The sequence below is a fragment of the Saccostrea cucullata genome, unplaced genomic scaffold (assembly GCF_032062105.1).
Source record: "Saccostrea cucullata isolate Sc308-1 unplaced genomic scaffold, CSIRO_AGI_Scuc_v1 ctg238, whole genome shotgun sequence".
Lineage (NCBI taxonomy): Eukaryota > Metazoa > Mollusca > Bivalvia > Ostreida > Ostreidae > Saccostrea > Saccostrea cuccullata.
In genome coordinates, this window is record NW_026931063.1 from 88,845 (window position 1) to 115,940 (window position 27,096).

A 27,096-nucleotide genomic window follows, 5' to 3' on the forward strand; every position below is an offset into this window, starting at 1 on the left:
GGACGGACGGCTAGACGGATGGACAACTGACAAAATGTTCAGAAAATCTCACTTCAGTCTTCTGCTCAGGTGAGCTAAACATGAATTTTAAAGTCTCTAGCGAGACTGTAGCTCTACTGGTTTGTACTTATAATATAGGAAGAGACAAGTAGCAGTTGGGACATAAAACTTTACAAAAGCAATAAACAGAACAAGAGGCCCATTGGCAACATCGCTCACCTGAGCATACGGGCTAGTTAAAAAACACAAATCAGCTCAGTATTGAAAAGTTGACTTGGTGGGAGGGGGATTTTAATTTTTTGTTACTTGAAAATGTCACTATATCAATAAAGCATACATGTGTAATTTCGACATACTTAAGAAGAAGGGTTTTAAATTTTTCCTATGTATTTCTATGTAAAGATTTGATTGCCCATCATGGCCCCACCTTACCCCATGCAGGGGTCATGATATGAACAAACCTGAATTAACCCTAACTGAGGATGTTTCCATATTAATACTGTATAAGTACTTTTTTCCACGTGGTATTAATTTACGGTATGTATGCGGTCATCAATTTTCCACGGAAATTTGTCCAAGCGTACTTAATATAAATGTAAGGCATATAGTGACAGTCTGAGAAATCCGCGTAATTTTCAACCCGCAAATTTAACGTAAATTGAGATTCCGTGGAAAAAAGTACGTCTACAGTATCACCAATCATAGCTTCGCTGATCTTGAGAAGATTTTTATAAGATTTTTCCTGTGTAATCCTATGTTGAACTTTGATCAGCCCTTGTGGCCCCGCTTTAACCCCGGGGTCATGATTTGAACAAATTTGAATCTACACTATCTGTCAGGCTTCCACATGAGTTTCATCTTTACTGGTCCAGTGGTTCTGGAGAAGAAGATTTTAAAAAAAATTTCCTAAATATTCCTATGTAAACATATAATCAGCCATCGTGGCTCCATGATTTGAACAAACTTGAATTTACACTACCTGAGGATGCTTCCACATGAGTTTCATCTTTCCTGGCCCGATCTCTCTGGATAAGAAGACTTTTAAAAGATGCCATTAAATTTTCATTAATTCATAATTATCTCCCCTTAAAAGAGGGCTGGGCCCTTCATTTGAACAATTTTGAATCCTTTTCACCCATGGATACTCTTTGCCAAGTTTGGTTGAAATTTGCCCAGTAGTTCTTGAGAAGATGAAAATGTGAAAAGTTTATGACAACGACGACGACGACAACAACAACGACAGACAACGGACAAATTTTGATCAGAAAAGCTCACTTCAGCCTTCGGCTTAGGTGAGCTCATAATGATCATTAATAAAGTCTCTTTTTGTGGCAAGATGGCAATAAGCAACAACTGTAAGAGTAGCTTTTAATAAAATTTTACAGAATTTCCAATTTCAGTTACAATGGCAACATCGTTCATCAAAAACACAAAACTTATAATAATGTATCTCAGTGTAGTCTTCTCGCATGCCAAAATATATCATAATCAGACTAAAACTGTACTTTGGGTAGCATTTTGAGAGTATTTCACAGAAATTTCTAATTTTAATAACCGAGGCATCCGTTCATTGAAATCAAAAACCAATAATCAGAATTATGTATCTTAGTGTAGTCTACTTGTGTGCCAAGTTACATTGAAATCAGTCGAAATCTGTAGGAGGATTAGAATTTTGAAAGAATATCATAGAAATTTCTATTTTTATTAACCACAGCAACACCGTTCATGGAAATCAAAAACCGATAAAAAGAATTTATGTATCTTTGTGTTTTCTACTTGTGTGCCAAGTTATATTGAAATCAGACCAAAACTTGTTTGAAAAATTGTTTACAAACAGACAGACACATGGACGGATGACGAACGCATTACTATCGCATAAGTTTTTTTGGTCTCTGACCAGTACAGCTAACAAGAGACCCATGGGCCACATTGCTTACATGTGCACTGTGGCTAATGGAGGGGAATGTGCTTTGAAGAAACTTGAATATTTAAATACTTGAATCGATGCCTGCATATTTTTTAAAACTAAACATGGCTTTTTTTTCTTTTTACCCTTGAAGTCTTGAAGTCTGTGCCCCCCCCCCCCCCATGACGATTGGAACAAAAATAATCTTCACTACCTGAGAATGCTTCAGTGTAAATGGGATTAATCATGGCTTTGCTGTGTCCGTGAAAAAAAAATGATTTTTACCTGTAAACTTGAATCTACACTACCTAAGGATGCTTCCATATAAGTATGACCAATCATGGCTTCGTTGTTCTTGAGAAGATTTTAAAAGATTTTTCCTATATATTTCTATAAAAAACTTTAATTGTCCCTTGTGGGCCTGCCCTACCCCCAGGGGTCATGATTTGACCAAACTTGTATCTACACTACCTGAGGATGCTTCCATATAAATACGACCAATCATGGCTTTGCTGTTCTTGAGAAGAAGATTTTAAAAGATTTTTCCCATATATTTCTATAAAAAACTTTGATCGTCCCTTGTGGCCCTGCCCTACCTCCAGGGGTCATGATTTGAACAAACTCGAATCTACAATACCCAATGATGCTTTCATATAAGTATGACCAATCATGACTTTGTTTTCTTGAAAAGAAGATTTTAAAAGATTTTTCCTATATATTTCTATGTACAACTTTGATCGTCCCTTGTGGCCCTGCCCTACCCCCGGGGGTCATGATTTGAACAAATTTGAATCTACACTACCTACGAATGTTTCCCCATAAATTTCATCTTTCCAGCCACAGTGGTTCTTGAGAAGATTTTTAAAACATGCCACCAAATTTTCGCTAATTCCCAATTATCTCTCCTTAAATTGGGACGTGTCCCTTCATTTGAACAAACTTGAATCCCCTTTAACTAAGAATACTTTGTGCCAAGTTTGATTGAAATTGGCCCAAGGGTTTTGGAGAAGTCGAAAATGTGAAAAGTTTACATACGGACAGACAGCTAGAGAGACGGACGACGAACAAAATGTGATCAGAAAAGCTCACTTGAGCTTTCAGCTCAGGTGAGGTAAACACTGTGTTCAAATTTATATATATTTCATTTTTTCTAACCGATTACTGATTTCCTAACTGATTAGCATTGTTCTGACCCATTAGTCATCCCTAATTGTTTGAAAACTGTAGAAAATAAAAATCAATCCCCTAGCTGCAAGCATGAATTGATTTCATGTGTTTGCTGTAACCATTTGTTTTATAGTACAATTATGCAAGCAAGACCACACAAAAAAGACAAATTAGATCTGATATTTGGACTCTACCATGAAACTGCTTTACAAAAAAGAAATTAAACTAAGAGACTATTCACAAACACATGATTTTTCAGTCATTGATTTCAAAGAAAAAAATACAAACTGTAGTATGTGTCATAAAAGATCATCAAGCATATATGATTTAGGGTACTTTTGTTTATACTTACATCTACTTCAAATACAGTCTCCTCAAAAATTAATACTCTGAAGACCTCTTTTGCTGTGTATGCATCAGAACTTCCTTGCTTTTTAGTAATACCATTCCTAAAAGAAGAACAAGAGGCCTATGAGCCAAAGCACTGACCTGAGTAACTCTGGCCCTTCTGTACTTCACCTGAATTCTCCCCATGTAATACCTATTATGAGTTTTTTCATTTTCTGTTTAAAGGGAATCCAATTTTTTTCAAAATAGCCAATAAAAATAAAAGAGATCAATCTCACTTTTATTTTTAAAATACCCGCCCACTGTGTCATTTATTAATGGTTTGAAATAAAATCGGGTTTGCTGAACACCATATTTTTAATGAACCATATAAACGTTTGATATAGCTTGTGTTAAAGAAAGTCTTTTAAGAGCGTCTTGCTGATAATAATATCAAAACCAAATTAAAGATCTAGTTTATCACCCTTCCCAGGTTCTATCCTATCTATTCTATCTAAGCTGACAAGCAAGAATGTCATTTCAAGACATTTATAGCCGGTAATGATGGGATAGTTATTTTAAATCCATTGATGATAAAAATAAAAAAAGATCTTGAACTCGGAGTTAAAGCATTGACAACCTAAATGCACCAGATGCACAATGAACTATGGAACATGTGTCCAAATATTTAAGGATAAGTTTTAAGGCATTGATATAAACTTTCTGTTACAATTATTAAATGTTTGACATTTTAACATTTTTTTAAAGATGTTTACATTGTAGCTCTTGAGAAGATTATTCATATATATTTCGATGTAAAAATTAAGATTCCCTATTGTGGCCCCACCCTACCCCTTACATCATGATTTGAACAATTAAGAATCTTCTCTTCCCCAGGATGCTTCCACATATGTGTCATCTTTTCTAGCCCAGTGGTTCTTCAGAAGATTTTTCTTATATATTTCAATGTAGTTTAATTAGATTCCTTATTGTGGCCCTGCCCTACCTCAGGGGCCATGATTTGAACAATTTAGAATTTACATTACCCCAGGATGCTTCCACATAAGTTTCAGCTTTTCTGGCCCAGTGGTTCTTGAGAAGCTTTTTAAGGTAAGTCACTCGTCAGCTTTTCAGAAAAGTTCACGCAGAAGCTTTTACTTCATAACTACTTATCAAAATTCAATTTTTATAACATATTTAAATTCAACAATGTAAATTTTTTAACATTCAATGAAAAAACTGCTCAAAAATCTACAAAGAAGCAAGATTTACGAGGGACTACTTCTTTTGGTGGAAGGATATTTAGCAGATTCTGCAAATCTGCACATTTATAAAATTTAATGTAATGGAAATTTAGCCTCACATACTTTTACTCGGAGAAAATTTTCCGTTTTGATATTGCTAAAAATATTTAATATAGGTCTTAATTTATATTTTTAGACTAAGTTTTACACCTTCCCTCAACAAACTTTTCCAAAAAATGAAAATATATTAAAGAAGTCAAGATCAAATTTACACCATTTTTTGCCTGAACATCACAATATTTTGACAAATATTTCAAAATTAACATCACTGACCCCACCTTTTTCTTTCATTATTTTAAACTACTCGATACTTGTGACTGATCAGCACTTAAGTCGTAAAAAGATTGATATAAGAAAATTTTTTATTGCCTATAAAGTTTTTAATACACCAAATATGTAATTTTTTAGTGCAAAAATGTCACACAATAATTTACGCGCATTAATTTGCAAGATTTGTTTAATGATAAATATTATTCAAACTATTTTACGTAAAATAAGATTATATTTATTGCCATGCTTACATCTGATCAAATATAATAAGGGTTAAAGTAATTAACCAAAGAGATAAAATTTAAGTGCAAAAAGGTCAACTTAAATGTACCGTAGTTCAGTAGGATGCACACTGACCCCCTATTTTCTTTGCGATTTTGAGTTACACTTTATGAGTACTTATCCAAAATATACTTCTCAAAAAAACCTTGATTTAACAAATTTCATGAGTGACTTACCTTAAAGGTTTTTCTCTGCATATTTCAATCTAAAACTTTGATTCCCTCTTGTGGCTCCGCTCTACCTCTGGAGGTCATGATATTTACAGTTTAGAATCTTCACTACCCCCAGGATGCCTCCACCTAAGTTTCAGCATATCTGGCCCAATGGTTATTGGGAAGAAGAGTTTTTAATGACCCCACCATATTTTTATCTTTTCTTGATTATCTCTCTTTGGATGGGGTTTACCCTTCATTTTAACAATTTAAACTTCCCTTCAACCAAGGATGTTTTGTACCAATTTTGGTTAAAAATGGCCCAGTGCTTCTGAATTAGAAAATTTTTCATATATATTTCATTGTAAAACTATGATTTCCTATTGTGGCCCCATCCTACCCAAGGGGTCATGATTTGAACAATTCAGAATCTACATTACCCCAGGATGCTTCCACATAAGTTGCAGCTTTTCTGGTCCAATGGTACGTGGGAAGAAGAGTTTTAAGATATTTTCTCTATATATTTCAATGTAAAAAAATTTGATTCCCTATTGTGACTCCGCCCTACCCACTGGGGTCATGATTTGAATAATTTAGAACTTTCATTACCCCAGGATGCTTCAACATAAGTTTCAGCTTTTCTGGCCCAATGGTTCTTGGGAAAAATTTTTTTTAATGACCCCACCATATTTTGTCTTTTCTTGATTATTTCCCCTTGTATGGGGGTTTTGCCCTTTATTTTAATAATTTAAACTCCCCTTTATCCAAGGATGGTTTATTCCAATTTTGGTTAAAATTGGCCTAGTGCTTCTTGGGAAGAAGTTGAAATTTGACAAGTTTACGGATAGACGGGCAGAGGGATGGACCACAGAAAATGGGTGATCAGAAAAGCTTACTTGAGCTTTAAGCTCAGGTGAGCTAAAAATATCATTGACAATTGACAATTTTAAGAATTAACTTTTGGAATTTGACATTTGGATCCTTTGCAAACAATTAAAATGAACAAGAGGCCCATTGGCCACATCCCTCAAATGAGCACTGTGGCTAGGAAAAATGCAAAATCAATCCTGTATTGAAAAGCTTTGATGCTAACATGGTCCCAGCCTATCACTAAAAGGGAGGGGGTATAATTTGAATTAACTTGAATCTACACTAAGAATGCTTACATATTTTTTTGACTAACTGTGGGTTTTTTCCCTATAAGTTTAAACTTTCATTTTGGCCCCATCCTACGACCCCCGGGGGGGGGGGGTGGTCATTATTCAAACAAATAAAATCTGCACTATTTGAGAATGCTCCTGTATAAATATGATCAATCATGGCTTTGTTGTTCTTAAGAAGAAGATTTTAAAAGATTTCTCTTATGTATTCCTATTTTAAATTTGATTGTCCATTGTTGCTCCATCCTACATCTGGGGGTCTTGATTTGAACAAAGGACAAGATAGGGTAACGGCAGAATCTGGCCCCTTATTTGACATAAAAATCAGAACACTGGTAAAATTGTGAAAGTTTGTACTTAAAATGATCCTTTTTTGAAAACAAGCACTAATTTAGATTCAAAGCTTACATGGAAGCCACAAGATGGTGCCGAAGTAGGATATTTTCCAGAATGTCCTCAATTCTGGTGGAATTTCATCATATTTGAGATACTTCTCTCTTCGGAAAACATAGAGCACAAGCTTGCCTATCTGAGATTTTTACACATAAACTGCACCTGATACTAGTGTATAAAATATAAATTTGGTAGATAGGCAAGCTTGTGCTCTATGTTTTCCGAAAGAAAATGTGCTGTAAAATCGATGAAAATTCGTATAAAAATGAGAAAATTCGAAAATTGACCTATTTTCTGACCTCTCTGTGACCTCTGTATATTCTAAATCTTAGAACCAATACTGTATAATCCCTATTAACTGCCCCGGGCGCTTAGAAAATTGCAAAAAGGGGGCCGTTATTTGGGTATACTCTTAATATTAATGTCATATTTTAACTTCAAAAAATCTTTTGAAAAAAAAATAAAAATAAAAGGAACCACTAAAATAATGCCTAACTTTACATTAAGTGAAGATATTCCACCCAAATTATGCTAAATTATTAATTTTCCATTGAGAAATTGGGTAATAGACAAGTTTCATTTTCACTTTCTTAAATTTTTTGATACGATTCTAGTTGATTTTGATCACTGCACTGGGGGCCCTTATTTCTTGGCAGTTGAAAAAGACCGAAGGAGGCGCTTATAGGGGCAGGGGCGGTTAATAGGGATTATACGGTACTCATTTTGTGGCAGGGGTGACAACAGGTTTTTGTGGATAAACTGTTGGATCATTCTAAAAGACACCCAAAATTGGTGGCCAAATACTGGTCTTACCCTACATGAATCTTTAATCTACACTACCTGAGGATGCTTCAATACAAATATGACCAATCATGGCTTTGCTGTTCTTAAGAAGAAGATTTTTAAAGTCTTTCCCTATATATTTCTATGTAAAACTTTTATTGTCCATTGTGGACCCACCCTACCCCGGAGGTCAGGATATGAACAAATTTGAATCTAAACTTCCTTTAAATATGTCTAATCATAGCTTCGCTGTTCTTGAGAAGAAGATCTTTGAAGATTTTTCCTTACATTTCTATGTAAAACTTCGAGCGTCTATTGTGGCCCCGACCCTACCCAGGGAGTCATGATTTAAACAATGATGAATCTACACTACCTGAGGATGCTTTTATTAAAATACGACTGCTGTTTTTGTGAGGAAGAATTTTAAAGATTTTTCCTTATATTTCTATGTAAAACTTTGATTGTCTGTTGTGGCCCAGCCCTACCCCTGGGGGTCATGATTTGAACAATAATAAATCTACACTTCATGAGGATGCTTTTATTAAAGTATGACCAATCATGGCTTTGCTGTTCTTATGAAGAAGATTTTAAAAAGATTTTCCTATATATTTCTATGTAAAACTTTGATCATCCATTGTGGCCCTGCCCAACCCCAGGGGTCATGATTTAAGCAAACTTGAATCTACACTACCTGAGGATGTTTCAGTATAAATATGACTAATCATGGCTTTGCTGATTTTAAAACATTTTTCCTATATATTTCTATGTAAAACTTTGATTGTCCACTTTGGTCCCGCCCTATCCCCGGGGGTCATGATTTGATCAAACTTGAATCTGCGCTACCTGAGAATGTTTCAACGTAAGTTTCATCTTTCCTGGCCCAGTGGTTCTTTAAAAGAAGATTTTTACAGTTGTCATTAATTTTTCACTTATTTTTAATTATGGAATTATTTTGGAAGAAGGTGTGGCCATTCATTTGAACAAACTTGAATCCCTTTTACCTAAGGATAAATTGTGGCCAGTTTGGTTGAAATTGGACCATTGATTCTTGCGAAGAAGTCAAAAATGTTTTCAGATGGATGGACAGCTAGACAGACAGATAGACAAAATGTGATCAAAAAAGCTCACTTGAACTTCAGCTCAGGTAAGCTAAATTTTTTGTTTGAATTCTAAGATTATTTTACCTTAAATTACTTATTTTCATAGTAGTTATCATCTCTGTGTTACCAGCACACTTTGGGACAATATCCACATTTAGGCAGTCAGATGTTGTGCAAACATTATTCCAGTCCTGATAGACTTTGTCTTGAAAATGACTCATTAGATTTGTTTTCATTGATCTTTCTAAAATATCCCCACATGGTGCCGCTAAGGAAAATCTTAAGGAAACTTCTATCTGAATTTGTGTCTCAGTTTTGTCTGCAAATTAAATCATCAAGTAAGATGAAACATATACATGTACGGGGCATTTCAAATTCACAACACGAGGCCCATGGGCCACACCACTCACCTGGGCACATTGGCAAGAAAAAAGCAGAAATCAGTCTAATATTGAAAAGATTAAATATATGTTATCAAATATACCCCTTAACTCCAGGGAAAGGGGGGTTAATTCATTCCCTTGAATCTATACCAACTCACAATGCTTTCATATTTATTTGACTAATCATGTATTTTTTTATCCATATGTTTGATCTTCTATTGTGGCTCCATCTTACCCACAGCGGACATGATCAGTACAAAGTTGAAAATGCCTTTCCTGAGGATGCTTCTGAATTAACATAACTAATCATGGATTTCCTATTCTTGGGAAGAAGTTTTTAACAATTTATCCTATGTATTCTCATGTAAAACTTTGATCACCAATTATGACCCTTCTTACCCCTAGAGGTTATGATTCTAACAATTTTGAATGTTATTACCAGAGGATGCTTACAAATAAATATGTCAAATCTTGGCTTTGCAGTTCTTGAATAGATTTTTAAAGATTTTTCATATGTAAACCTGCATAAACATTTGATTGCCATTGTGGCCCCGTCCCAGCCCTAGAGTCATCATTTGAAGAAACTTAAATCTACACTAACTGAAGATGCTTAAATTGAAAAGTAACCAATCATGGCTTTGCTGTTCTTGAGAAGAGTTTTAAAAGTTTTCTTCTACATACTTCTATGTAAATTCTTGACTTACCCTACCCCCAGGGGTCAGAATTTGAATAAATTTGAATCTACATTATGTCAGAAAGACTTAATTCACAGAAGTTTCATCTATTCTGGCCCAGTGGTTCTTGAGAACAAGATTTTAAATACTCCATGTTCATTATTAAGGTCTTCAGCTCAGACGAAAGACCTTCTACTGATTCTGATGGTTAAGATTATTCCCTATTATTTTTTTCTTTTTCCATAGACGCCAACTTTGAGACCTCATAACTCGCTCCATTCTTAACGAATTCAGCTTAAATTTTCAGAATTTTTAGACGTTTTCAAAACTCAATTTACATGTTTTCATACATTTCAAAAATTCTCTTCCACTTTGGAGTTACTTCCCTTTAAATGAAAATTTGGTACTCTTTGTTTTCAGACAAAGGCTCAGAAACGACAAAAGCTGGTGCAGAAATTCTACTGAATTTATATAATACATGTGTAGAAGCAATGAAATTGTGCAAATCGGTTTTTCTTTTTTGATTTCTGCGTTGAAAATGGCGCTAGATAGGGGTAAAAAATGAGAATGCTTAAAAGCGCAAAAAATTACACATATTTCCCTTTGTATCTTTTAAACTAAAAATAATTTGTTAAGACATGTTGAATAAATGTTGTGCACAATTTGAAGATCTTTCATTTGACATCATTAAAAAGGGACTGGCCCCTCAAATTAGGCTTTATAACTCAAAAACGGTAAATATTTCGAAAAAGCTGTCATAGTGAAAGTTGTTCTTTAACATATTATTGATCTAATGAAAAGGTTATTTTGTTCGCATCTTGTGTTTTTAAATGAGTGGAAAACTTTATAGTCCATATACAGGTAAGTGATTTTATTCGGCAAATGAAGAATAATTATTTATTTATTTATTTATAACACGTATAACTAAAATAAACTGGATAAAAATAATATATTTAACTGGATTGAATGTTAAACTTTGCTGAAATAAGGTTTTTATCGTATTCTCTAGCTGGATGCCTAACAAATTATTCAGAGACAACTTTCTCCTTATATTTAGTTTAAAAAACAAGACGGAAAAGAGGAAATACACTGTTCATCTTTCCTTCGTTTAATATTCAATGTAGCATTATTTATTTAAAAAAAAATTTCAAACTTAAAATAATTCACAGTCATTTAATTCATTCATCATAAATTCTCCCCGGACCCTGACTGCATTTGTTTACAGTTATGTAACCCGTTCATTGATCGCGCATTGACCTATATACATTCAGAGAGTCTGATACATTGTACTGCATGTAAACTAGTGAAAACAAACATCGGCGTTTATCTTTTCTCCGTTTAACGAATGCAACATTAAGTTTATAAAAAAAAATGGCATCAATTAATTCAGTCTTTAACTGCAAATATTTTACATACACTGTTTACAACCCCTCTTTCAATCAAATGTTGCAGAGGAAACATAGCGTGTGAAATCTCTTAGCTATAAGTGGTCGTGTACACAAAATAAAACATTCGTGGTCTATTTTCTTCTGCTACCACATGATTTCATTTTTTTAAAAGAATCATATCGAGTCTTTTGAATAGTTTATTATCATTTCTTTAATTTTTACTCATGCCCTAGAGTTATCCAAAATGATGCTAAGTTTAAAATCAAGAAAATATATTATTTGTGTAAATCATAAAAATACTAGTATTTCCTGAGACAAACATGAAGGTTTTGTTGAAAATGTCTGTATATTCAAAGATATTAAGCGTTAAATGTCGGATTCTATTCTATGACAAATAAGTTATATTGAAATCAGACCAAAACTGTAGGAGGAGTAGCATTTTGAACACGAGGCCCATGGGCCACATCGCTCACCTGAGCACTAAGGGTAGGAAAAAGTAGAATATGGTTTTTTATTGTAAAGTTTAGATCCAAAAGTAATCCCATGACCAATCATGGATTTGCTATTTTTTAGAAAATGATTTTTAAAAAATTTTCCTATATATATCTTACCCCCGGGGGTCATGATTTGAACAAATTTGAATCCACACTACCTGAGCATGCTTCCATATATATATATGATGAATTATGGCTTTGTCATTCTTGAGAAGAAGATTTTTAAAGAATTTTCCTATATATTTCTATGTAAAACTTTGGTCGGCCATTTTGGCCCCACCCTACTCCCGGTGGTCATGATTTGAACAAACTTAAATCCACACTACCTGAGCATGCTTCCATATATATATATATATATATATATATATATATATATATATATATATATAGAAAGCACAGAGAAATTCACTTTTACAAGGATACTCACTTCCGCCCCAGCCCGGGGTTGAACTCTCGACCTACGGAATCTGTCTCCTAGCAGTACAGGAACAGCGCGTTAGACCGCTCGGCTATCTAGGCAAGTTAAAAAACTTGCTTTCGATGCCGATGGAATTCTCACAACGCTGCCCTACACTACACGGTCATTGAGAATGGAAGTGAGATACAGTTATTTGGACATTAGTTTTTAGAGGATTGTTACCAATACATGTTGTGATGAAATTAATTTTATTTATACAGCACAAATTACAACAACTCTTAAACTAATATAACTGCCCTAAGTGAAGGAATATTAATATAGAAAGCACAGAGAAATTCACTTTTACAAGGATACTCACTTCCGCCCCAGCCCGGGGTTGAACTCTCGACCTACGGAATCTGTCTCCTAGCAGTACAGGAACAGCGCGTTAGACCGCTCGGCTATCTAGGCAAGTTAAAAAACTTGCTTTCGATGCCGATGGAATTATCACAACGCTGCCCTACACTACACGGTCATTGAGAATGGAAGTGAGATACAGTTATTTGGACGTTAGTTTTTAGAGGATTGTTACCAATACATGTTGTGATGAAATTAATTTTATTTATACAGCACAAATTACAACAACTCTTAAACTAATATAACTGCCCTAAGTGAAGGAATATTAATATAGAAAGCACAGAGAAATTCACTTTTACAAGGATACTCACTTCCGCCCCAGCCCGGGGTTGAACTCTCGACCTACGGAATCTGTCTCCTAGCAGTACAGTATATATATATATATATGATGAATTATGGCTTTGTCATTCTTGAGAAGAAGATTTTTAAAGAAATTTCCTATATATTTCTATGTAAAACTTTGGTCGGCCATTTTGGCCCCATCCTACCCCCGGGGGTCATAATTTGAACAAACTTAAATCTACACTACCTGAGCATGCTTCCATATATATATGATGAATTATGGCTTTGTCATTCTTGAGAAGAAGATTTTTAAAGAATTTTCCTATATATTTCTATGTAAAACTTTGGTCAGCCATTTTGGCCCCGCCCTACCCCGGGAGTCATGATTTGAACAAACTTGAATCTTCACTACCTGAGCATGCTCCCACATAAATATGATGAATTATGGCTTTGTCATTCTTGAGAAGAAGATTTTTAAAGAAATTTCCTATATATTTCTATGTAAAACTTTGGTCGGCCATTTTGGCCCCGCCCTATCCCCGGGGGTCAAGATTTGAAAAAACTTGAATCTACACTACCTGAGCATGCTTCCATATAAATATGATGAATTATGGCTTTGTCATTCTTGAGAAGGAGATTTTTAAAGAAATTTCCTATATATTTCTATGTAAAACTTTGGTCGGCCATTTTGGCCCCGTCCTACTCCCGGGAGTCATGATTTGAACAAACTTGATTCTACACTACCTGAGCATGCTTCCATGTAAATATGATGAACTATGGCTTTGTCATTCTTGAGAAAAAGATTTTTAAAGAATTTTCCTATATATTTCAATGTGAAACTTTGGTCGGCCATTTTGGCCCCGCCCTACCCCCGGGGGTCATGATTTGAAAAATTTGAATCTACACTACCTGAGCATGCTTCCATATAAATATGATGAATTATGGCTTTATCATTCTTGAAAAGAATATTTTTAAAGAATTTTCCGATATATTTCTATGTAAAACTTTGGTCGGCCATTTTGGCCCCGCCCTACCCCCGGGGGTCATGATTTGAACAAATTTGAATCTACACTACCTGAGGATGTTTCTCCATAACTTTCATTTTTCCTGGCACAGTGGTTCTTGAGAAGATTTTTAAAATATGCCACCAAATTTTCATTTATTCCCAATTATCTCCCCTTGGATGAGGGCGTGGCCCATCATTTGAATAAACTTGAATCCCCTTCACCCAAGGATACTTTGTGGCAAGTTTGGTTGAAATTGGCCCAGCGATTCTTGAGAAGAAGTCGAAAATGTGAAGAGTTTACAGACAGACAGATGGACAGACGGACAAACAGACGAACGCCGGACAAAATGTGATCAGAAAAGCTCACTTGAGCTTTCAGCACAGGTGAGCTAAAAATTGTTTAAAGACGGACAGACAGACAGCTAGACGGACAGACATCGGACACATTCTATTGCATATGCTCTTCTGGTCTTTGACCAGTAGAGCTAAAAATGTAAACAAAGCAGTAGCCTTTTTTGGAAACCTGATTTAATTCTTTCTAATGATCATTATTTCAACATTTTTAAGAAGTCAATAAAATTCTCAGAGAATTTGTTGACCTACTATCTGAAATGCAATATATAACAATACAATGTTCTTTAGGCATTCTAATGGTTCAAATCATTGGAATACTGTAAATGTATTACATTTGGCTCGGTATTCTTTTTAGTGCAGAAAGAAACTTCCGCTAATTCAGGTACAACACTAAATTTATGTCTTGCACTTATAAACATGAATAAGAATATTAAGAAATGTGCTAAATCAAATATACGCTTATTTTTCAAAAATCAGTTTCTGCTAAAAACTGCTCACACTAAATATGATACATTTACAGTAATTGCCAGAAAAACTCTAATTATCTTTTCAAACAATTTCACTGCCGAAATATGGCTGAAATATTGCCGATCCGGCGTTAAACAATAACAATCAATCAATCAATAATTGTCACTATAATGTAGTCTTGATCATCAAAATGCTTTGACTCTATCACGAAATGTAAACAATGTTATGTTCCAGAAATCCTCAAGATTAGAGCTTCCTTTAGCTTTCCCTTATTGGCTCAAAAGAGCTGCAGTTGGGTAAATAATCATGGGGTAATCATTGGATAGTAAGTATTAATTTAGACTTGAAAAAATACAATTACAGGTAAATCTATATGAACCCAGAGGCCCATCTTTCAACAAATTAGTAGGAGAAGTTCACATGTAGTAGAATTCAAATAATTCTGAACTATACATCATGAATGTTTAAAACTGGACTGAAAAACATAATGTGGAAAATTTTTAATATACATGTACTTACTTCCACAAGATGGCAACACGTACTTCTTGTGTGGTTTGAGAGGAGTATACACACCCAGCTTAGAACACATTTTAAATTTTGGAGCAGGGATAGATAGTTCTTGGTTATCAGAACACCCCAGATTACAAATATCTCTGCTGCCTGAACAGTAAAGAATATTTAGTGAGGATGGGCGTGTTCTTGGTTCAGGACATTCAGCATTATCTGAAAAGCACAAAAAACATACTTTATGGAATAAGATTGTCATAAACAAGAGATCTGTGAGCTAATGCTCACTAGTAATACGATGTGAATATACATTTGTTACGGACATACACACAGACAGACAGACACACAAGGATAAAACAGTATATTCCCCTCTCCTTCTAAGTGGGGGTAAAATTGATAAACTTTCTTAGCAGTATCCAAATTTACATTTGATAATTGATACATTACTGATAAGAATCAAATCACAGGAGACACATGGTCAACAGTAAGTTGATATCCATAAATCTATATCACCAGTAAGGGATTTACCTCAGGACCAATTGTGAAATTATACCCTCTTTAACAAGAGGCCCAAGGGCCACATCGCTCACCTGATCACTGTGACAAAGGGAGGGAACTATGATTTGAACAACCTTGAATACTTGAATCTACACTAACAAAGATGCCTACATATTTCTTTGACTATGGCTTTTTTACCCTTTAAGTCTGTGCCCCCCCATTACCTGAGGATGCTTCCATGTAAATATGATTAATCATGACTTTGCTGGGTCCGTGTATATTACAATGTAAAACTTTGATCGTCCCTCGTGGCTTTGCTATTCTTGAGTAGATTTTTAAAGATTTTTCCTATATGTAAAACTTTGTTGTCCCCCATGGCCCCACCCTAGCCCCGGGGGTCATTATTTGAACAAATTTGAATCTACACTTCCTGGGGATGCTTCCATATAAGTATGACCTATCATGGCTTTGCTGTTCTTGAGACGAAGATTTTTAAGATTTTTCCTATATATTTCTATGTAAAACTTTGATTGTCATTCGTGGTTCCGCCCTACTCCTGGGGGTCATGATTTTGAACAAACTTGAATCTACACTACCTGAGGATGCTTCCATATAAGTATGACCAATCACAGCTTTACTGTTCTTGGAAAGAAGATTTTTAAGATTTTTCCTATATATTTCTATGTAAAAATTTGATGGTACCTTGTGGCCCCGCCCTACCCCCGGGGGTCATGATTTAAGTAAACTTGAATCTACACTACCTAAGAATGCTACCCCAAATGTTTCATATTTCCTGGCACAGTGGTTCTTGAGAATTTAAGAAGATTTAAAAAACATGCCACCAAATTTTCACTCATTCTCATTTTATCTCCCCTTGAATTGGGGTGCTGCCCTTCATTTGAATAAATTTGAATCCCCTTCACCCAAGGATGCTTTGTGGCAAGTTTGGTTAAAATTGCCCAAGTGGTTTTGGAGAAGAAGTCAAAAATGTAAAAAGTTTACAGACAGACTACTTATAAATTGTGATCAGAAAAGCTCACTTCAGCTTTCAGCTCAGGTGAGCTAAAAATGAAAACAAGTTTCAATTTGTTATATCTGTGTTCATACTTAACAATTATACAGTAAGATTTGTTTAATCAGACACCACTGGACACCCCCCCCCCCCCCCCAAAAAAAAAAAAAGAAAGAAAGAAAAGGCTGGATTAAACAAATTCTGGATGAAACAAGAAATGTTTTAAAACACTTATGCCTTCCTCCCCCAAATAATAGGAAATTTTCTAAGTCCAAAGGGCATAACTCTGTACCAAATTGCTCGATCGTACACAAAACAAAACTTAAACTAGATATTCTTATGATAAATCTCTATACCAAATTTCATTTCAGTATGTGCAACCTCTGCAAAGAAAATGAACAGAAACTGCAAATAAATAGAATTTTTTTTAAGTCCAAGGGGCATCACTATGATAAATCTGTATAGTAAATTTCATTTCAGTATGTGCAACGGTTGTGAAGAAAATGAACAGAACCTTGGTGGACCGACAGATAGCAGCAAAGCAATATGCCATCCCTTCTTCGAAGGTGGGCATAACAACATTTAAATTAATTCACTTGACTGCAAGGGACATAAACCTTGACCTTTCCTGTTTTCATGTGCATAATCTGTAATAAACAAGATTCTGGCTTATTACATAACATCCTGAGTACACAAGTTTCACTGTATTTGCATCTGCTAATTTTAAATACAAGAGGCCCATGGGACTTGAATCGCTCTTCTGATAAATTGTACAATCTATCATTTCTATTTGAAGCCTCTAAGTATCCCAAGATGCATGAACTGACAAAGTTTGATGAATCTTAGCCAGTTAGGACTGAAGATATTTCAGTATAGCTACAAAATACCATAAGTAGGTCACGGTAACCTACCTTTTGATTTGAAATTTTCTAAGGGCTCAAGATGCATTAATTGACAAAGATTGATTCTAAGCCAATAAGTACCTGAGATATTCAAAATTAGGTCACTGTGACCTACTTTATGTTCAACATTCTTCGAAAACCCAAGATGCATCAACTGACAAAGTTTGACGATTCTAAGCCATTAAGTACCCCTTATATTTAAATATAGCCATTAAATGTCACAAGTAGGTGATTGTGACCTACTTTTCAGACAACATTCTCTAAAAACCCAAGATGCATCAACTGACAAAGTTTAATGATTCTAATCCAATAAGACCTGAGATAATTAAAAGTAGGTCATTGTGACCTACTTTTTGGTCGACATTCTCCAAAAACCCAAGATGCCTCAACTGACAAAATTGAACAATTTTAGGCCAATAAGTACCTAAGATAGTTAAATATAGCCATAAAAATCAGAACTAGGTCAAAGTGACCTACTTTTTGGTCGACAATCTCCGAAAACCCACGTTGCATCAACTGACAAAGTTTGATGATTCTAAGCCAATAAGTATCTAAGATACTTAAATTTAGCCAAAAAACGTCAAAAGTAGGTCACAGTGACCTACTTTTTGGTTGACATTCTCTGAAAACCCAAGTTGCATCAACTGACAAAGTTTGATGATTCTAAGCCAATAAGTACCTAAGATACCTAAATATAGCCAAAAATGTCAAAAGTAGGTCACCATGACCTACTTTTTGGTTGACATTTTTTGAAGACCCAAGAAGCATCCAGTGACAAAGGTTGATGATTCTAAGCCAGTAAGTACCTAATATACTTAATTTTTAATCTTCAACATATCCTGACCCTTTTATGTAAGTTTGGTTAAAATCAGTCTGGTGGTTCTGGAGAAGAAGATTTTTAAGCAACCAGTACTTTTGGTTTTATTTTCCTGATTATCTCCCCTTGTTTTAGGGTCCCACCCCCTAGTTTAAGAATAAATGGTAGCCCTTGGGCCAAGGATACCCCGTGACAAATTTGACAATGATTGGCCAAGGGGTTCTTGAGTTATGGCCCACATTATAAAAAGTTTATGAACACTGCACGACGCACAAATGACCATAGCATTAGCTCTTTGAGCCTTTGGCTCAGAAGAGCTAAAAATGCATGCAAACATCTTGAATGTTATGAGCTACACACAGTTGACATTTAACATTTAGTGTCAAATTATTGTGTAACTTCATTAATGTCAATGATTGTAACTTCGAAATACTTGTTGGTAACTTGCTTATTTTCAAAAACAGGCCTTAAAATCGTTTAGAAAAAATTGAGGTGTTAAAAAAAAATAAAGGTATGGAACTCTTTTCATTGGGTACCTACTTTCGCCAATATAATTCTTTTAAATCAAATGATTAACAATTTTACTTTCTATTCATATGTATTCATTTATTAACAATCTTCATTACTACCAAAGTTGATGCTGTAATTCCTTACATTTCTCAAGATATTCTGAAATCAATTTCAAAATTGACATTAATCTTTTTACTCGACATCAGCTTGGGCCTTTAAAGATCTACACTAATTGTTAAGCGGGAATGACGGGACAAATTTTCCCCAGAATTTAATCTATACTCCATGAATATTTGCTCCTTTGCCATCGAGCTTTACAAGCTTTTCTCTAATTTGATCATATGATCTTACTAAGTCTCCAACAAGTTAGACATTTTAGCGGTCTTTTTTTTTTTTTTAATTGAAAGGTATATTATACATTCCGGGAAAAATTCGTTCAACCATAGCTTCTTTTACACTCATAATCAACATGGCGGTGCAGTTGTTGATGTAGACTTTTCTAATTAATTTTTCGTAAAAGGAATTATTACAATCTGGAGTAAGAAATCAATTTTAAAATGTTGAAAGATTTTGCAAATGCTATGCAACTCTTCGCTGCACCTCAAACACCATCTCTTTACATCTGAATGACTGAGGGCCCAAACTAATTTTGAGTAAAAAAAAGTAGGTCATTTTTAAAATTGATTTCAGAATATCTCAAGAAGTATATGGAAGTTTGGAATGAGCTTTGGTAGAAATGAAGATTGTTTATCTTTGAAGAGATTTAAATAGAAAGTAAAATTTTTGAGCATTTGATTAAAAAATATTCTATTAGTGAAATTGAGTACCCAGTGTAAGAGTTCAATACCTTTATCTTTTTTTAACACACAATCTTTTTTAAGCGATCCAAAGGCCTGTGTTTTCAAAATACAATCTACACAAGAACAGTCTTATCGTTTTATTTACTTTCAAGTTAAAAACTTTTTGGATGAATTAACACCCCCTCCAAAAAAAATTGATAAATCTATTAAAATTAAGATCTTCAAAAATTTGTTACAGTTTAAAACAAGAGACCCAGGGGCCACATTGCTCACCTGAGCAATTGGCTAGGTAAAAGCAAAAATCAGTTCAGATTGAAATGTTTAAATATAAAAGTGGGTTCAGGGGAAGGTGGGGGGGGGGTATTTGAACAAACTTAAATCTATAGTTCCTACTGCTGCTTTTAAATTTATATGATACATAATGGCTTTGCTGTTTATAAGATGAAATTTTTTTATTGATATAGCCTTTATAATCCTTTGTATAGCGATGTTCCATTTTAATGGCTCCTCTATCTCATGGTTCTACTTTACCTTTTTTGATTCTTTTATATTGATGATTAATCGTGGCTTTGTTTGACTTGTAAAGAATTTCAATGATTTTTCCAACGTATTCCAATGTAAAACCTTGATCACCCATTGTGGCCCCACTCTACCCCCAGGGGTTATGATTTGAACAAATCCATACTACATGAAGATGCTTCGATACAAATATGAACAATCACTTCTTTGCTGTTCTCAAGAAGAAAAATTTAAAAGATTTTTTCCTATGTAATCATTCGTAAAAACTTTGATCACCCATTATGGCCCCACCCTTGCCCAAGGGGTCTTGATTGAACAAACTTAAATCTACACTACAAGAGGATGCTTTATTATAACTATGACCAATCATGGCTATGCTGTTCTTGAAAAGAAGATTTTTTTAGAGATTTTTCCAATGTATCCCTATGTTAAATTTAATGATCCCCCATGATGGCCCCACCCTCCACCCAGGGGTCATGATTTAAACAAACTTGAATTTACACTACCTTAGGATGTTTCCATATAAATATGAACAATAATGGCTTTGCTGTTCTTAAGGAGAAGACTTTAAAAGATTTTTCCTCTGTACTCCTATGTTATAATTTGATATCCTACTGTGGCCCAACCCTACCCCTAGGGGTCAGGATTTGAACAAACTTGAATCTACACTAACCAAGGATGCTTCACATGAGTTTCATCTTTCCTAGCCCTGTGGTTCTTGAGAAGAAGATTTTTAAATAATTTACCTAGTATATATTCCTATGTTAAACTTTGATCCCCCATTGTGGCTCCATCCTACCCCTGGGAGTCATGATTTGAACAAATCTGAATTTACACTACCTAAGGATGATTTACCTGAGTTTCATCTTTTCTGGCCCAGTAAATCTTGAGAAGAAGCAGTTACTGTAGAAGAATATGTAAGTACATGTTTTTATGCGCCCGGATCGAAAGATCCGAGGCATATATTGTTTTTGTCCTGTCTGTCTGTCTGTTTTTAAAAAATGCCATTAATTTTTCACTAATTCATAATTATCTCCCCTTGGAAGTGGTGTTGCCCTGCATTTGAACAAACTTGAATCTTCTTCACCCAAGGATAATGTGTAGCAAGTTTGGTTGAAATTGGTTAAGTGGTTCTTGAGAAGAAGATGAAAATGTGACAAGTTTACCACGACAATGACAACAACAATACAACGACAGACAACGGACAAATTTTGATCAGAAAAGCTCACTTGAACCTTCAGCTCAGGTGAGTTAAAGAAGGATATATCTGTAAATTTTGCTATATCTGTGTTTGGACTAAACTAGATTTACTGAATTGTGTAACATATAAGATTATTGTGATAGCAATAATTTTGCTTACATTTTTTTAAGCTACACTTTTTAAAATTTGTAGAGGTTGTTAATCTAAAATGAAAACAAAGTATAACTTACATTTAACATAAAGCTTGCTAAGGCACATGGCTGTATTTTCATTTTCATCAGCGGCCATAAACAGTAGGCTGTAGTCACCCCAAGTGAAAGAGTCTGAAACATGAAAAAGTGAATCTTAAAGAAAAGTTCCTCTTTAAAAACAATTAAATTTCACAAAAAACTTTGATCCCCATTGTGGCCATACCCTATCCCCGGGGGTCATGTTTTGATCAAATTTGAATCTACACTAACTGAGAATGCTTCCACATGAGTTTCATCTTTCCTGGCCCGGTGGTTCTTGAGGAGAAGATTTTTAAAACATGCCATTACTTTTTCACTAATTATCATAATTACATAATTATCTTCCCTTGGAAGAGGGTGTGGCCCTTCATTTGTACAAATTTAAATCTCCTTTACCCAAGGATACTTTGTGGCAAGTTTGGTTGAAATTGGCTCAGTGGTTCTTGAAAAGAAGATAAAAATGTGAAAAGTTTATGACAAAAACGACAACAGACAACGGACAAATTTTCATCAGAAAAGCTCACTTGAGCCCTCGGCTCAGATGAAGGCTCAGATGAGCTAATAAGCTTGCTGTTTTCTTGGACATTGAGTCTCAACTCTGATATGCCGACCCCTCATATATCTCTACATGTTCCAAAAGTCCTGTCTATGTTGAGATAATGAAGGTTACCTTTATATGAATTAAAAACATTAATTTCTGTTGAACCTTTTAGATGTATAAAAAATATTCAGAATTTTTTACCTCATACACAAGCACATAAATGATGCTAAATTGCCTTTGGAACTTGTTGTACCAAAAAACTTCAATGGGAAACTAACCTGTTTTATTATGTGACATCAAAGACAGGCTTTCACTGAAATTATCAAACATTGAGGAAATAGCTGGCAGTTGATAGTTAAAGACTCTATTGGTAGAGTTTTTAACATCGTCTCCAGTGCAGGCTTTTATTTTCGGTTTTATTTTATCTGCAAAATACAGAAGGAAAATAAAACTGAAGGAAACAGTAAATACACATAATAGAAATGAAAAACAACAATGTTCTCAATATCAAACGTAGAGAAAACTAGAATTGTCCTAAAGGGAAAAATACTCCAATGGGTTTTTCAGAGAAGGTGCCAAATCAGTAATATTTTATTGATATAAGAGGTGTTCGCAACAGGACAGTAATGCCTCTGTTTATTTTAATGTATTATGTGACACTGTCGCTACTTTTAGACTGATAAACAAAGATGGCGTCAAGAAGAGAAGAAACTCTGTTTGGGATACAATTAATTTTTGACGTGGATGGCAAAAGTCTTACAATTATCGCAAATCTTGCTTTAAAGTATACACTCCCACCGAAATAGCGTTGTGTTGAGTGATGACACTGTACGTTGGATTTAACAATTGAACAATTTGAATCATGGGTTTCATTTTATTAAACAAGCATTTAAATTGGTTGATTAGGACCCGCCCAGTCTTGTGCGGTATCTTTTGACAGTATAAGTTGCAAAGCGTCCAACGGCCATGTTTGATTGTCGAAAAGCATTTTTGACTTGTTGAACCAAAACACAAAAACAAAATATAAAATCATTTTTTAGCATGTGATATATTCCTTTTGCAGACGGTACACAAATATTGTTTGAATTGAAAATGTGGGTAGTACTGGAAATCATGTGATTGCCCAGCTGATAGTGGAGCACTGGTTATTCAGTGGAAATTTTTTTCTTCTATTTTTAGTAACCATGGCAACACCGTTCGTCAAAATCAAAAACCGATGCACTAAATTATTTCTACATTTCAACTTTTAAATAACAGTTCATGTATATCAACATTGCGGAATTTTATTAAACAATATTTACTTTTCCAATGTCTTTGTCCGAGATAAGATTACAAATAATCAATGTACAGTCACTGTGATACTTCTCAAAACCGGCCCCCCTGGAAACCGGTCCCCCCTAAACATCGGCCAAATTTATAAGTCCCAGCAAAATTCTTAACATTTCTTTACACATAAACTCTCATAAAACCGGCCACCCCTGAAAACCGGACACCGGCCACTTTTCCGTGAACAAAAGTTAACAAACATAGGTAATTTCCCCTCATCATACCGGCCACTTTTCGATTGCAAGAAATATAACTGTCATTGGCCAGAGGGGTAATAATGACCGGCCGAAGGTGTGAAAAATACCTACCAGGAGTCAGAGGTGTGAAATGAAAATGGCCACGTAGGGTTTAATTTCTATTGCTTAACTCTTGTAAATGGGTAATCATTTTGCCAGACTACGTAAATGGCCGGTCTAAGTTGCGTACATATGATTAAGCATCAATTAAACTTCAATTAATAGACTATCAAGTAACTATTGAATTTCATTCACGGAATGAATAAACAAAATATTGCACGCCATATTGCATCATACTTTTAAATAGACATATTAAGTGGCCTTAGAATTGGACACTGTTAAAAAATGCTGAGAAAAAAAATCAAATAAAATGTTTATCAAAAATATACATTTCATGATTAAAGAACAGAAGTTTTGCTCATAAATGTTTTAAATTAATGAAAAAAAAAATTATTTCCTCATCAATGCACTGGTTCATCGATAGGCGCGGTTAAAAAAAATCACATGCAGGATGGGACAAATAGAGACAAGAAGCGGGGCTTGTAGCACGTGGATTGGCAGAATGAAGAGCATGTAAATGTAAGGAATACTGTATAGGGGATTAATTTCACGGGCTGTAATTTTCACGTTTTTCGGTGATCTGATACGATCGCGGTTTCTTAAATTCACTGAATTTGTATATAATAAAAGTTACCTCCCTTGTCTATATCCGTTTAATCAGCGTTATGTCTTTATCTCAGGAACAACAGAGTAGATTAATATAAAATTGTTAGATTTAATAAATAATTGACAATCAATTAAAACAAGTGGAGTTATCAAAAGTCCTTGACTAATAATGTCAAATTACTTTCCTATATGCTATTACGATGAGTGCATGTACACCCCAAGATCTTCAATACAACGCGGAGAAAAACCACTGGACGGTAATAAATGTGTAAATGAAGGACGACGAAAAAATATCCTTCCACATCTTATTAAGTTTGATAGTTATTTGAATGATATTTTAAAACCAAAATGTCGATAAAAACAAATATGTACGATAATGCAGGTAACAAATACACGTGGTAACATTAGTTACGCACAGGAAATCAAACCCACGTGTTTTAATTGAAGAAACATGTAGCGTAGGCCATTAAAACAGCTTTTTAACAAATAAAGGTTATTATTTTCCGATTAATTTGAATCAAATGAATTTCAAAGCGTTATAATTAAAATGATTAATATATGATACTACTCGTAATTACTGAAATGACCATGTACTGCACGTTCATGAATATAAACCTATCGTAGTCTATTCTCAAATTTCAAAATAAAACATGGAAATTATTGAAAAATTATTCACTGTTTCTTGAATTCACGGATTTATTAACAACATGAATATAGCGAATATTAACAGTGCGAGTTATTTTCCCCCTGTACTATAACTATCAGATTTTTCGATTTCACGACGATGATCAATCTATTGGCTTGCTTGATAATTTTATGCATAAACGCCCTCAGTGTTTATGCAAATTATCACGCAAGCCAATCAATTGATCACATCATGAAATCGAAAAATAAGACAGTTATTCCTTAATTCACTCACTGATTCTTTCACTTCACTCATTGCATTTCAGTATCACCTTTATATGTAATAACCTAAAACCCTGAAAATGAGCAGCGACTTATTTTAAGTTTTGGTAAGAAAGTGGGGGCTTAAGCATTGAATGAATAGTGTTCAAATATCGTAATTTTGTGCACCAATTTTAGAAATGGTGAGCTTTTAGCAATGAAGACTGCTAAACGTACATCGTGAATTTATAGAAACTTTATGAAAATTTATTTTCAAAACAGGCTTATTTTCGATTAATTTTCAATGCAAGAAATATGTGGCTTATTTTTAAAACTGGCTAATTATCAAATCCGTCTTATTTTCAAGGTTTTAGGGCATACAAAACAAGAGGCCCAGGGGCCACACCGCTCACCTGAGCAAATCAGCTATGAAAATGCACAAATCTGATCAGAACTGAAAACTTTACTGAAGGGGGGGGGGGGGGGGCTTGAAATACTTGAATACTTGAGAATGCCTTCATATTAATACAGCATATAACTTTGCTGTTCTTTATAATTTTTTTTTTCAAACATTTCCTCCCTATATATAACTTCATAGAAATTTGACTTTGATTCCCCATTGTTTCCCTCCCTACCCCAAAGGGCCATGATTTGAATAAATTTAAATCAGGATTTGAACAAACTCGTTAATTCTACACTACCGCTTCAACCAAGTTTTACACTAAAATATATATTTTAAAAAATCTTTTCTCAAGAATAGCAAAGTCATGATTAGTGAAACAAGTATTTAATAAATACTTGTTTCACTAATCATGACTTTGCTATTCTTGAGAAAAGATTTTTTAAAATATATATTTTAGTGTAAAACTTGGTTCCCCCATTGTGACCCCACCCTATCCCTGGGGGTTATAATTTGAACAAACTAGAATCTACACTACCTGAGAATGATTTCATATAAATATCACTAACCATGGCTTTGAAGTACTTGAAAAGAGGATTTTTAAATATTTTCCCTACGTACTCCTATGTAAAACTTTGATCGGCCATTGTGGCCCCACCCTACCCCCGGGAGCCATGATTTATACAAATTTGAATCTACACTACCTGAGGATGCTTTCACATGAGTTTCATCTTTTCTAGCCCAGTGGTTTTTGAGAAGATTTTCAAAAGATGCCATTAATTTTTCATTAATTCATAATTATCTCCCCTTGGAAGAGGGCATGGCCTTCATTTGAACAAACTTGAATGCCCTTCACCTAAGAATAGTTTGTGGCAAGTTTGGTTGAAATTGGCCCAGTGGTTCTTGAGGAGAAGATGAAAATGTGAAAAGTTTACGACGACGACAATAACGACTACAACGACGACAGACAACGGACAAATTTTGATCAGAAAAGCTCAGTTGAGCCTTAGGCTCAGGTGAGCTAAAAAGTGTTTATTCCATATACATATAAATATGCATGTATACATATTACATTAAGTTTACTATCACTATAAGAAAAAAAAACAAAAGTAAAAATTACAATGTCTCTTTATGAATGTTATATACTGTATAGGGGGAAAACACTCGCGGTGTTAATATTCGCTATATTCACGGTGTTAATAAATCCGTGAATTTAAGAAACAGTGAATAAATTTTCAATAATCTACATGTTTTTGTGTTGTTGGAAATTTGAGAATAGACTACGATAGGCTGACTACGACAGGTTGATATACATGTACATGCAGTACAGGGACGTTTC

The 27,096-nt window shown here is 34.5% G+C and overlaps 1 protein-coding gene across 1 annotated transcript in view; it reads right to left on the minus strand.

Moving 5' to 3' along the window:
- LOC134231244 (uncharacterized) overlaps positions 1 to 27,096 on the minus strand; it is a gene marked incomplete at its 3' end in the record, with an annotated part of 423,563 nt that overhangs the window by 80,720 nt on the left and 315,747 nt on the right. Inside the window, 5 exon segments of the mRNA XM_062713186.1 lie at positions 3,426 to 3,522; positions 8,929 to 9,163; positions 15,227 to 15,430; positions 21,704 to 21,796; positions 22,523 to 22,669. Of these exon segments, the coding sequence (XP_062569170.1) occupies positions 3,426 to 3,522; positions 8,929 to 9,163; positions 15,227 to 15,430; positions 21,704 to 21,796; positions 22,523 to 22,669 (776 nt within the window).